General features: G+C 41.3%; 1 protein-coding gene across 1 annotated transcript in view; it reads right to left on the bottom strand.

The window, feature by feature from the left end:
• The window catches only part of TBC1D31 (TBC1 domain family member 31), a 45,153-nt gene extending 33,210 nt beyond the window's left edge, over positions 1 to 11,943 (bottom strand). Inside the window, exons 1-7 of the mRNA XM_070748252.1 lie at positions 11,670 to 11,943; positions 9,974 to 10,120; positions 9,290 to 9,405; positions 7,540 to 7,718; positions 3,475 to 3,626; positions 2,625 to 2,784; positions 1,197 to 1,397 (exon numbers count right to left, since the gene is read on the bottom strand). Coding sequence (XP_070604353.1) covers positions 1,197 to 1,397; positions 2,625 to 2,784; positions 3,475 to 3,626; positions 7,540 to 7,718; positions 9,290 to 9,405; positions 9,974 to 10,120; positions 11,670 to 11,746 — 1,032 coding nt within the window. The 5' untranslated portion in view covers positions 11,747 to 11,943. The remainder of the gene's footprint in view (positions 1 to 1,196; positions 1,398 to 2,624; positions 2,785 to 3,474; positions 3,627 to 7,539; positions 7,719 to 9,289; positions 9,406 to 9,973; positions 10,121 to 11,669) is intronic.
• Between the last annotated feature and the right edge of the window lie 1,058 nt (positions 11,944 to 13,001).

Here is a 13,001-nt window from a genome sequence, read left to right as displayed (position 1 = left end):
CTGGCACATGAGCCCTTGTCCTAACTTTGTCCTAAGTCTTGGTGGATAATCAACTAAACATGAGCCAACAATGTGCAGCAGCCGCCAAAAAAGGCCAATACAATCCTAAGCTGCATCAACAGGGGAATACACTCCAAGACCAGGGAAGTCTTAATACCATTCTACTACGCCCTGGTCAGACCACACCTGGAGTACTGTGTTCAGTTCTGGTCACCACACTTCAAAAAAGACATTGAAACTCTGGAGAAGGTGCAGAAAAGAGCAACCAAAATGATCAGGGGTCTAGAAACCAAGACTTACGAAGAGAGACTGCGAGAACTGGCCATGGATAGCCCAGAGAAAAGGAGGGCCAGAGCGGACATGATAGCAGTCTACAGGTATACGAGGAGTTGCCACAGAGAGGAGGGGATCACTTTATTCTCCAGGGCACCGGAGGGCCGGATGAGGAACAACGCCTGGAAGCTGACCAAGGAGAGATTCAACCTGGAAATAAGGAAGAACTTCCTGACGGTCAGAAAGATCAACCAGTGGAACAACCTACCAGCGGACGTTGTGAACTCCAATACTCTGGACATTTTAAAGAGAAAATTGGACTGCCATTTGGCTGGGATGCTATAGGGTTCCTGCTTAGGCAGGGGGTTGGACTTGATGACCCGCATGGTCCCTTCCAACTCTAACAATCAATCAATCAATCAATCAATCAATCAATCAATCAATCAATCAATCAAATAAATAAATAACTCATCCCCAGTGTGCATGTGTGGACCGACTAGCTGATTTTCAGCTCACGCAGAGGCTCTGGGAGGGCGTTTTCAGCTTCCGGAGGGCCTCTGGGGGATGGGAGGGGTATTGTTGCCTTCCCCAGGTTCCAGGAAAGTCTCTGGAGCCTGAGGAGGGTGAAAAACGGGCATACAAGGCCCACAAGAAGTTGGGAAACAAGTGGTTTCCGGCCTCCAGAGAGCTTCCGTGAGGACAGGGGAGGCCATTTTCGCCCTTCCCAGGCATTGAATTATGGGTGTGGGCACTTGTGTGAGTGCGATAGTGCCTTTCGGCACCCAAGGAAAAAAAGGCTTGCCATCACTGGTGTAAGGGTTGGACTAGAGGACCTCCAAGGTCCCTTCGAAGTCTGTTAATCTGTATCTGCCCAGATCGAACAGAAGGCTGGGGAATTTGAGGGGGTTTCCGCCAAGTCTAACCTTGTTGACCTCTTGGGTCAGAGCCTGGACGCTGAAAACGCTAAGGCTGCCGTTTTCCATCACAGCTGCAATGTACCTTCCAGAAGGGCTTATGGCAGCCATGCTGATGCCCTCTTCGTGACTGCCAAGGTCAAAGAGCAGTTTGCAGGTGCTGATGTTGATAAACCGCATGATATTATCTTGGCTCAGCAATCCAAGGACCTAGAGGGAATGGGGAGGGAGGGATTTAAAAGACCATTCATTTGCATTCATGTCAGTACACGCAGTTCTTGACTTACAACAGTTCCATTTAGTGACCATTCAGTGTTATAACGGCACTGGCAAAAAGAGACTCGTGTCAATCTGTATAGTCTGGAGGACAAAAGGGAAAGGGGGGACATGATCGAAACATTTAAATATGTTAAAGGGTTAAATAAGGTTCAGGAGGGAAGTGTTTTTAGTAGGAAAGTGAACACAAGAACAAGGGGACACAATCTGAGGTTAGTTGGGGGAAAGATAAAATACAGGAAATAGTATAAGGGCAGACTAGATGGACCATGAGGTCTTTTTCTGCCGTCAATCTTCAATGTTTCTATGTTTCATGTCCGTTTTTCACCCTTAACAACCCTTGTAGCATCCCCAATGGTCACCCGCAATCAAAATTGAGAAGCTTGGCAAATATGCCAGATTCGGTGAACCACTGGTCTACTAAATTAACAAATGCAACGATTCGCTTAACAACCATGGCAAGGAGAGTCGCAAAATGGGGCAAAACGCACCACAAATGTTTCCCTTAGCAATGCCAATTTTGGGCTCAATTACGGACGTAACTTGAGGACTACCTGTACTCTTATTTTTTTAAAAAAACCATGATTTAATTCAACCCGAGATCTGTAGAAAAGCAGTTGGTCCTCGATGTATCTATCTATCATATCTATCATATCTATCTATTAGATTTGTATGCTGCCCCTCTCCGCAGGGGCGGCTCACAACAATAATAAAACAATACACAGAGAACAAATCTAATATTTAAAATCTAAAAACCCATTATTTAAAAGAACATACAACGGGGCATAACAGGGAGGAAACAGGGCCGGAAAAGGCGGGAAGAAGCCTCCGTGGAGCCTCTCTGGGAATCTCCTGGGAGGAAACAGAGCCGGAAAAGGCGGGGAGAAGCCTCTGTGGAGCCTCTCTAGGAATCTTCTGGGAGGAAACAGGGCCTCCACCCTCCCTGTGGTTTCACCAATCGCACACATTATTTGATTTTACATTGATTCCTATGGGAAAATTGCTTCTTACAAACTTTTCTACTTAAGAACCTGGTCATGGAACAAATTACGTTCGTAAGTAGAGGTACCACTGTATATAAAGTATAGAATGTTACCCATTCTATGGCTATGCAGTTCTGACCAATACTCTTCCATCTGTGCCTTAGCTTGTGACACTCACCTGATTAGAGCCTCCATCAAAACTATCAGAAAGAAACTCCAGGTGGCGAACGGCTCTCACTTTGGTTGGCATCTGGATAATTCGTAGCAGCTGCTTAGATTCCAAGCACCATAAGTGAAGGTGATTTGATTTGCCTCCCGCTGCCAGGATGCGGCCATCTCTACAATCCCATACAAGACAATGGGCGTTAATCTACTCATATTCATGGCAGCTTAAATCTCAGTCAGTTTACTCTCACAGCACTCAAGTATATTGGAAAGGACTGCTCGGTCCCAATAAAGCAGTGGTTCTCAACCTTTCTACTGTCGCGACCCCTTAATACAAACATTTAAATATGTTAAAGGGTTAAATAAGGTTCAGGAGGGAAGTGCTTTTAGTAGGAAAGTGAACACAAGAACAAGGGGACACAATCTGAAGTTAGTTGGGGGAAAGATCAAAAGCAACGTGAGAAAATATTATTTCACTGACATAGCAGTAGATCCTTGGAACAAACTTCCAGCAGACGTGGTTGGTAAATCCACAGTAACTGAATTTAAACATGCCTGGGATAAACATATATCCATTGTAAGATAAAATACAGGAAACAGTATAAGGGCAGACTAGATGGACCATGAGGTCTTTTTCTGCCGTCAGTCTTCTATGTTTCTATAATAATAATAATAATAATAATAATAATAATAATAATAATAATAATAATATTAATAATAATAATAATAATAATAATAATAATGATGATGACGACGACTGAGAAGCTCTACAGAATCTGCATGACAGCCTGGACTTTAGTTAAAGCTAAATTCAGAGAGGATTAAAGGTAGGAGATTTGCAAGCGTGTAAAGACCATGCCTACCGGGTAATGGCGAAGATCTTATAGTGCAACGAAGATCCTTCGATGGGCGACGGTAGCTGGTACTTGCAATGAAGAGTATCGAAGTCCCAGGCAAAGACCGAGTTATCTTTGAAACAGCTGAGAATAGTGTTGCTTAGTGGAAGAAAGAATACCTGAAAGCACAGGGAAAATGCAGTCTGCATTGGTTGCCGATCGGTTTCCGGTCACAATTCAAAGTGTTGGTTATGACCTATAAAGCCCTTCATGGCATCGGACCAGACTATGTCAGGGACCGCCTTCTGCCGCACGAATCCCAGCGACCAGTTAGGTCCCACAGAGTTGGCCTTCTCCGGGTCCCGTCGATGAAACAATGTCATTTGGCGGGACCCAGGGGAAGAGCCTTCTCTGTGGCGGCCCCGGCCCTCTGGAACCAACTCCCTCCGGATATCAGAGTTGCCCCCACCCTCCTTGCCTTTCGTAAGCTTCTTAAAACCCACCTCTGTCGTCAGGCATGGTGGAATTGAGACTTTCCCTTCCCCCTAGGCTTATATAAAATTTATGCATGGTATGACTGTATGTATGATTGGTTCTTTAAATTGGGGTTTTTAAAATCACTTTTAATATTAGATTTGTTTATATTGTCTTTTTACTGTTGTTAGCCTCCCCAGTCTGCGGAGAGGGGAGACATACAAATGAAATGAAATGAAATGAAATCAATCAATCAATCAATCAATCAATCAAAGCACATGGAGGAGAAGTTTCAAAAGGAGCAGCTTTTTCGCGTCACAGGGAGTAGAGACAGTCCTTGACCTGTGGCGATTGAGCCCAAAATTTCAGTTGTGAAGTGAAACATTGGTTTTGCCGCATTTTCTTGCTCGAGTTGTTAAGTGAATTGCTGAAGTTGATAAGTTAGGAACCTAGTTTCTAAGTGAATCTTCTCCACTGGTTTTGCCTGTCAGAATAGCAATAGCGATAGCATTTAGACTTATATAACGCTTCATAGTGCTTTGATAGCCCTTTCTAAGCGGTTTACAGAATCAGCCTATTGCCCCCCAACAATCTGGGTCCTCATTTTACCCACCTTGGAAGGATGGAAGGCTGAGTCAACCTTGAGCCGGCGGTGAGATTTGAACTGCTGAGCTACAGCTAGCCGTGAGCTGAAGTAGCCTGCAGTGCTGTACTCTAACCACTGCGCCACCCTGGTCGCAAAAGGCGATCCAAACTGAATACAGTATTCCAAGTGTGGTCTTACCAAGGCATCATAAAGCAGTATTAACACTTCACGTGAACTTGATTCTACCCCTGTTTATGCAGCCCAGAACTGTGTTGGCTTTTTGGGCAGCTGTTGCACACTGCTGGCTCATATTTAAATGGTTGTCCACTAGGACTCTTAGATCCCTCGCATAGTTACTACTGTTGAACAAGGTACCACATATACTGTACCTGTGCATTTTGTGTTTCTTGCCTAAATGTAGAGCCTTACTTTGTTCACCATGAATTTCATTTTGTTAGATAGCGCCCAATGTTCTTCTATATCTTTAGCCTATCTTCCGGAGTGTTGGCTATTCCTGCTAGCTTGGTGTTGTCTGCAAATTTGACGAGTTCCCCATCTAGCTCCTTGTGCAAATCATTGATGAATATGTTGAAGAATCCTGAGCCTAAAACAGAGCCTTGGGGTACCCCATTGCATACTTTCCTCCAGACCCATCCTAGACTACTGCTCATCTGTCTTGAACCCATACCACATCTCAGACATCAACACCCTTGAAAATGTCCAAAGATATTTCACCAGAAGAGCCCTTCACTCGTCTACTCGAAACAGAATATCCTACGAAAATAGACTAACAATCCTGGGCCTAGAAAGTCTAGAACTACGGCGCCTAAAACACGATTTGAGTATTGCCCACAAGATTGTATGCTGCAACGTCATACCGGTCAATGACTATTTCAGCTTCAACCGCAACAACACAAGAGCACGCAACACATTCAAACTTAATACGAACCGCTCCAAACTTGACTGTAAAAAATATGATTTCAACAATCGAATTATCGAAGTGTGGAACTCATTGCCGGACTCAATTGTGTCAACCCCTAACCCCCAACATTTCTCCCTTAGACTCTCCACGATTGACCTCTTCAGGTTCCTAAGAGGACAGTAAGGAGCGTAAATAATTGCACTGGTGTGCCTTTTGTCCCCTGTCCAATTGTCTTTCATTTCTCTCACTTATCATATATATTTTCTTTCTTTCATATATCCTCTCCTCTAAGTTCACTTTTACCCTTATATATATTACCACATGTCTATTTTTCTTCCTATGTATTTGTGTATTGGACAAATGAATAAATAAATAAATAATAAATTATATGCAGTTCCATTGAGGACTACACACTGAGTGCGGTTAGTCAGCCAGTTTCTAATTCTATTTATTTTATTCAATTTTTTAATGCCGCCCTTCTCCTTAGACTCAGGGCGGCTTACAACATGTTAGCAATAGCACTTTTTAACAGAGCCAGCCTATTGCCCCCACAATCCGGGTCCTCATTTTACCCACCTGGGCAGGATGGAAGGCTAAGTCAACCTTGAGCCGGTGATGAGATTTGAACCGCTGACCTTCAGATCTACAGTCAGCTTCAGTGGCCTGCAGTACAGCAGGGTTGTGGTAGAGCCTGTTGCAGTAATGGATGGCTACCCGATATGCACCACACTGTGTACCGGTAGCAAAAATAAAGTATGCACAGTTCCAGGTAACTGGCACACCTGTCCAAGTGATATTGGGTTTCTGCACATGGGCAAAAAGTGAAATCTTGCAAGAGGACGTACGTGTACATGATTTCTCAGCGATTTTCGGCGATTGTTTGCTTTCGCGCATACTGGAAGCAAAAGAATTGCCAAAATCTCACACGGCTTCACAGCATTTCACGAGATTTCATTTCCTGCATGCGCGGAAGCGAACAATCGCCGAAAATTGCTGAAATCTCATGTGCACCTTCAACATCGAACGGTGGGATCTAGGGGTCAAAAGAGTGTCAAAAACCCTTCTTTTTCAACGGATGAATGAGATAAAGATATAGGTTAAAAACTAAAATGATTTACTCAAAATCTCTTGGCTTTGCTATATGCAACACTCTATTTATGCATAATTTAGAATATTAGCTATATTGTAATGAGCTATTGAGAATATTTTTAGTTCATATTTTCAATACAGATCTACCGTACACTCGCCCGCCCTTTTTTTTGTCCTGTTTGTTTGTTTGTTTTCCCATTTCTGTTTGTTTTGTTTTATTCTGTTTTGTCTTTTGTCTATGGTTAAATGCGTATTGCCTAAAATTTGATACACAATTTTTGTTTCTATATTGCTGTCTGTACCTCAATGTATTTACTTTATACTGTGATACCTCGTCTTACAAACTTAATTGGTTCCAGGACGAGGTTCTTAAGGTGAAAAGTTTGTAAGACGAAACAATGTTTCCCATAGGAATCAATGGAAAAGCGATTAATGCCTGCAAGCCCAAAATTCACCCCTTTTGCCAGCCAAAGCATGCGTTTTTGCGCTGCTGGGATTCCCCTGAGGGTCCCCTCCAAGGGAAACCCCACCTCCATACTTCCATTGCCAGTGAAGAGCCTGTTTTTGCGCTGCTGGGATTCCCCTGCAGCATCACAAAAACATGGAAGTCTGGAGGTGGGGTTTCCCATGGAGGGGAGCCTCAGGGGAATCCCAGCAGCACAAAAATGGGTGCTTCGCTGGCAACGGAAGTCCAGAGGTGGGGCATCCTGGCGGCGGTGGTAGGTTTGTAATGTGAAAATAGTTTGTAAGAAGAGGCAAAAAAATCTTAAACCCCGGGTTTGTATCTCAAAAAGTTTGTATGACCAGGGGTTTGTAAGATGAGGTATCACTGTATATCCTCGTAAATAAAACTTTATTTTAAAAAAAGACCAAAGTGGATGTAAATTAAGAAGAACGTTTCCTTCCGTTAAGTTGGTTTTACTGTAATCCCCAGTGAGACCTAACAAAAATTTAAAACAACCACAGATTTCAGGAGACCAGATGATTAACCTGGCAATGGAGGACTATCTCCAAAATTCACCTTCTGGATCCCCACAGAATGACGGACGTTCAGTTTCCTTTTGCGCTGGAACGTGTCCAGATCCCAAAGCTGGGCTGTATCTGTAGAGCACGTGATGGCATATCTGCCAGAGCCATGAACTGAGATGGAAGACACTGAAGAGTCGTGCCCTCTCATCCAGCTAACAAGTTCTTTGGTTGCTGTGGAAGTAAAGAAAGACGGGGGGAAAGGTCAGAATTAATCCAGAAAGAACCAGGAGACTCTAAAAGATTTCAAACTTGAAAGAAAGGAAATTGTGCCAGCCCCTCTAGAAATGGCCCAGTGCTGATTTGACCATTGCCTGAAATAGAATAGTTGGAACTAGAAATAGGGAAATGTTTTCTATTCCTTCTTTGCATCTCAGTCTAGCTGTTCTCCACAAACCTAAGTGCTATTGCACAAATTCTTTCATAGAAATCATTTTTTAACAGTAGTTTTTGTTGTGAGTGGTCCATGTCCAACTCAGTGGTCACGGATTTTGAGGACCAGTAAATGGACATGTATTGGTATCCTAGGTCCGTGTTCTTGGCGCCCGAGTCTGAGAGTGAGGGTGAGTTAGAGACAGGGGACTCACCAGAGACTGTAGCACCCCCAGTTATGGTATTGAGTGAGTCAGAGGATGAAGTTGGGGAATCAGAGGAGGAGGGCCCCCCCGTTAGATGCCAAAGTTAGGAGGACGATGTCTAGACATGAGTATTGGAAAAGAAGGGGTTCTTGGCATTAGTGGCTCTATGGGACACTTGGCCACACCTTGGCAGTATATAAGGGACAGGCTGATGGGAAGTGGGTGTGGTGAACGTTTTTAATCATAGCTAGGTATGCCAGCTCTGGGGTTCAAGGAATACTTTGTTTGCAGACTATTCTAACTTCTTCTTCTTCTTCTTCTTCTTCTTCTTCTTCTTCTTCTTATTATTATTATTATTATTATTATTATTATTATTATTATTATTATTTTATTAGATTTGTATGCCGCCCCTCTCCGAAGACTCGGGGCGGCTTACAACAGTAATAAAAACAATATAGTAGTGGAACAAATCTAATATTAAAAAACATATAAAACCCAATCATTATTTAAAAAACCAAATAGCACATTCATACCAAACATAAAACAAAGTATAAAAAACCCTGGGGGAAAGGTGTCTCAACTCCCCCATGCCTGTAAGCTCCCATGCGATGTAAGCTCATCGTCAAGTAATGCCATTTCCTGAAAAAAAACACGGAGAACTGTAAGTTTGTATTTGAATGACAGAAACACTCCAAAGAAATTTCCTAATTGAATTTGGCTTCGGGCCAGGACTCAGTCCTTATCTCAAAGAGTCAATTTAGCCAGGAATGCTGCCAGTGTGGACTAAAACTTAACCTGTTTTGTACTGGATATTTGAATAGCAATGTAGTGTTATTCTGGATCCTCTGAGTGTGTGTGTGTTTTTTATTCCGAATGGTGACCCGGCCCAGACAGAACAGTTTTGTACCAATTTAGATGAACGTGTTCCATAAGGTCAAAATAATTGCTTCAAACTTGAAATAATCCGCACGCCATTATATTACACTATAGCAGTGCTTTGCAAACTTGGTTTAAGATGTGTGTGGATTTCAAGTCCCAGAATTCCAGCTGGGGAATTCTGGGAGTTGGTTCACTATGGAATGATGAAGTCACTCAGGAATTATGGGAGCTGTTGTTCTCAGCATCTTTGAGAAGCTGTCCAATATGGATTGGGAATTTTTAAATTACCTGTGTCAAAGCATTTGATGGAATAATCAGCCAAAGCCACAAGGAATTCTGTTTTCCTGCGAAGAGTAAATGCCAAAGCAGTGCAAGCTTGTCCCGTTCGTTGAACCAGGTTGAACCTATTGGGACAAGCCAAAATTATTCCAGCAGAACACAAGACATCATTTACAGCAGCTGTCAGATCAAGCCATCTGTAAATATTTCATAGACACCTTACACACCAACTAAAATATTTATTTATTTGTTTGTTTATTGGATTTGTATGCTCTTTGAGGACTAGGGGCAGCTTACAATATATACAAAACAATGAAATCCAATTAATTATAAAATTAACTAATCTAAAATCCAAATTTATTAGAAATCAATCATTCCCATTCACACAGCAACATACATTTCGTTCATCGGCCAGGGGCAAGTAAATAATACAGTATTAATGGCACAAATTAATGGCACTAGCATACTTATACTGTACTTTTAACCAAGCAATTCATATATTTTAGGCAAGCATAATCTAAATCAGTGTTTCCCAACCTTGGCAACTTGGAGATACAGTATTTGGACTTCAACTCCCAGAAACCCCCAGCCAGCAAATGCTGGCTGGGGGATTCTGGGAGTTGAAATCCAAATATCTCCAAGTTGCCAAGGTTGGGAAACACTGATCTAAATGATGAAATATGGAGTACCAACCTGTTGCCCAGTAAATCAAAAACATAGATATTCCCCTGATGATCTCCAGCAAGTAGAAACTCTCCTGACCAGTCAAAAGCCACATTCAAAAAACGTATTGTCTTGGAATGATATCCCGTGGTAGTATGAATAATATTTACTATGAGTCTGGAAAGAAAGCAAAATGAAGTTAATATATGGAGAAATGTAGGATAAAAGAAATTATGTCAGAAGAAGGAAGGGGGGCAGAGAACTTGAGGGACAGAATGGGTGGCCTTGCATATTTTTGGTAGTTGTCTTACATACTGTTTACTTTCCTGACTGGGATGAGATGAACCCATTTTATAAAGAACACCGATAAAGAAGTGTCCACCCTATAACAGAATTTCAGTGGAACACATCCCCCTCAAATAGAATAGAATAACAAAATCATCCTGGCACAATACAGGAAACAAGGAGGGGTACCAACCGAAAATGCTATAATTAAAAAGATTTTGGATTGCGCAGAACTAGATAAAATGACTGTAGAACTGAAAGAGAAAAAAAATTCGGAATATTATGAAACATGGAATTTATTGTGAGTGGCTTGACAGAAGGAAATAAAATAATATATTAAACATTAGGATATTAGTATTAAGATTGTAAGAACAAATGAATAAAATATTGGATTATATAAAATAAAATAAATAAATAAATACTTAGAAATACATATATTAAGAAATGGTGTTATAATTAAGATCCTTAGAGATATATAGATTATAATGACAGTAAAATAGCTAAAATAGTAAATAAGTGTAATATAATAGTCAATATATGTACCGTTAAATAACCTTAAAGGTATAAATATATGTATACAGGTTCTCATTTTTGTTTTTGGTGCATATTCTATAATGTCTTATTTGTTTGTTCTTTTATGTATTTTTAAAAATATATAAAAGAACAAAAATGATTTTTTAAATAAATGAATAAAATGTTTATAAATGAATAAAAATTATTTTTTAAAAAAAATAATAGAATAACAGAGTTGGAAGGGAGCTTGGAGGTCTTCTAGTCCAACCCCCTGCTTAGACAGGAAATCCTACACCACTTCAAATAAACAAATCCATTTCAAATGATAGCTCTTTTTTTTTTTAGTTGTAATAACAGATTATCCTGGGAGAGACACATACAACTATCTCTCCGATATACGATGTCAACCACTTTGTGCAAAGGAATGAGAATTTTTAATCTGGAATGGTTCCTTATCAATTATAGAATAGAATAGAATAATAGAATAGAATAGAATGGCAGTTGCACCATGTCCTCATTGTGCATTCATCAATTTTCCATTTTTAAAATTCTTAACAGCATAAAAGCAAGGGGACATTGACCCCTTTTCATTGTATCACCTGTGCACCACCCACAACCTCCCATTCGCCCTCCCAAAAGTGCTTTGTCTCTTCCCTTGCTGGAGAGGATGGGGATGATGGGAGTTGGAATCCAGCTCTTTTAGGTGGGTCATGGGCTAACTCAGGGTCTCTCCAAACTTGGCAACTATAATTCACCACCAGCTGGAGAATTCTGGGAATTGAAGTCCACAAGTCTTAAAAGTGGCCAGGTTTGAAGAACCTCCGAGATAGACTATCCCTGAAGTTGGAAGCTCCATGGTTGAACAACTGCTTTAAAAAAATAAAATAAAATGCAGCCAATGATGCTGCTGCGTCTACGGAAAAGTTACCCCTGCTGTGTTGCCGGGGAGGGCCTGCGGTGCCAGATTTTGCCCTGCTCCCTGTTGCCCAGATCCGTGCTCTGCATCCCGGCGGGAAAGGAAACAAAATCGCCGCCTCAACTACCGGACTGAATGCAACCCCAACGGCCGCTTCTCCTGCCAGACCGCTCTGACTTAAGAATATACCAATCCATCATCCTATGGGGGGAGGTAAGAGAGGAACGCTTCTCCCCTCGGCGTGGACTCAGGAAGGAAGAGGCAGGAGACTCCCCCCTCTCTCTGTGTGGAGCGTTCCTTAGCAAAGCCTGCTGGGAATTGTAGTTTGCACAGGAGGGGAAGGGTTGTACAGAGCAGCCAAAGATACAGTGGTGTTTAGAAACATAGAAGATTGACGGCAGAAAAAGACCTCATGGTCCATCTAGTCTGCCCTTATACTATTTTCTGTACTTTATCTTAGAATAGGTATATGTTTATCCCAGGCATGTTACTGCTGTGGATTTACCAACCACGTCTGCTGGAAGTTTGTTCCAAGCATCTACTACTCTTTCAGTCAAATAATATTTTCTCACGTGGCTTCTGATCTTTCCCCCAACTAACCTCAGATTGTGCCCCTTTGTTCTTGTGTTCACTTTCCTATTGAAAGCACTTCCCTCCGGAACCTTATTTAACCCTTTAACATTTCTCTTACTTGGCAACTTTTAAGATTTCCAAGTCAGCCTGCTGGTTGAGGAATTCTTGGGAAATTAAAACACAGGCTGCTTTTCTTAATTCCCCAAGAGTGCTTTTTTATAGCATGGCATGCCAGCCTAGCCCCTCTCCCTTATTTTTCTTAAAAACTAAAATGCCTTAAATTTCCTGACTGTTAAAACAATTAATCAGTGGAACAGCTTGCCTCCAGAAGTTGTGAATGCTCCAACACTGGAAGTTTTTAAGAAGATGTTGGATAACCATTTGTCTGAAGTTGTGTAGGGCTTCCTATCTAAGCAGAGAGTTGGACTATAAGACCTCCAATGTCCCTTCCAACTCTGTTGTTGTTGTTGTTGTTGTTGTTGTTGTTATTATTATTATTATTATTATTATTATTATTATTATTACAGTAATTATCTACAGGTATAGATAGGTATGATCCCAACCGAGCCCAAATGTTGTTGAGAAATTTGTTAAGTGATTTTTGTTCCATTTTACAATTATTATAGAATAATTCTAAAAATTCCACATTTCTCCCCTCCCAATTTGAATAATCTTAATTCAAATAATTATTTATTATTTATTTATTTATTATTTGGATTTGTATGCCGCCCCTCTCCGAAGACTCCGAAGACTAATTAGAATTAGAATAGA

This window comes from Erythrolamprus reginae, chromosome 3, assembly GCF_031021105.1.
Source record: "Erythrolamprus reginae isolate rEryReg1 chromosome 3, rEryReg1.hap1, whole genome shotgun sequence".
Lineage (NCBI taxonomy): Eukaryota > Metazoa > Chordata > Lepidosauria > Squamata > Dipsadidae > Erythrolamprus > Erythrolamprus reginae.
This window is presented reverse-complemented; position numbering and strand designations above follow the sequence as displayed.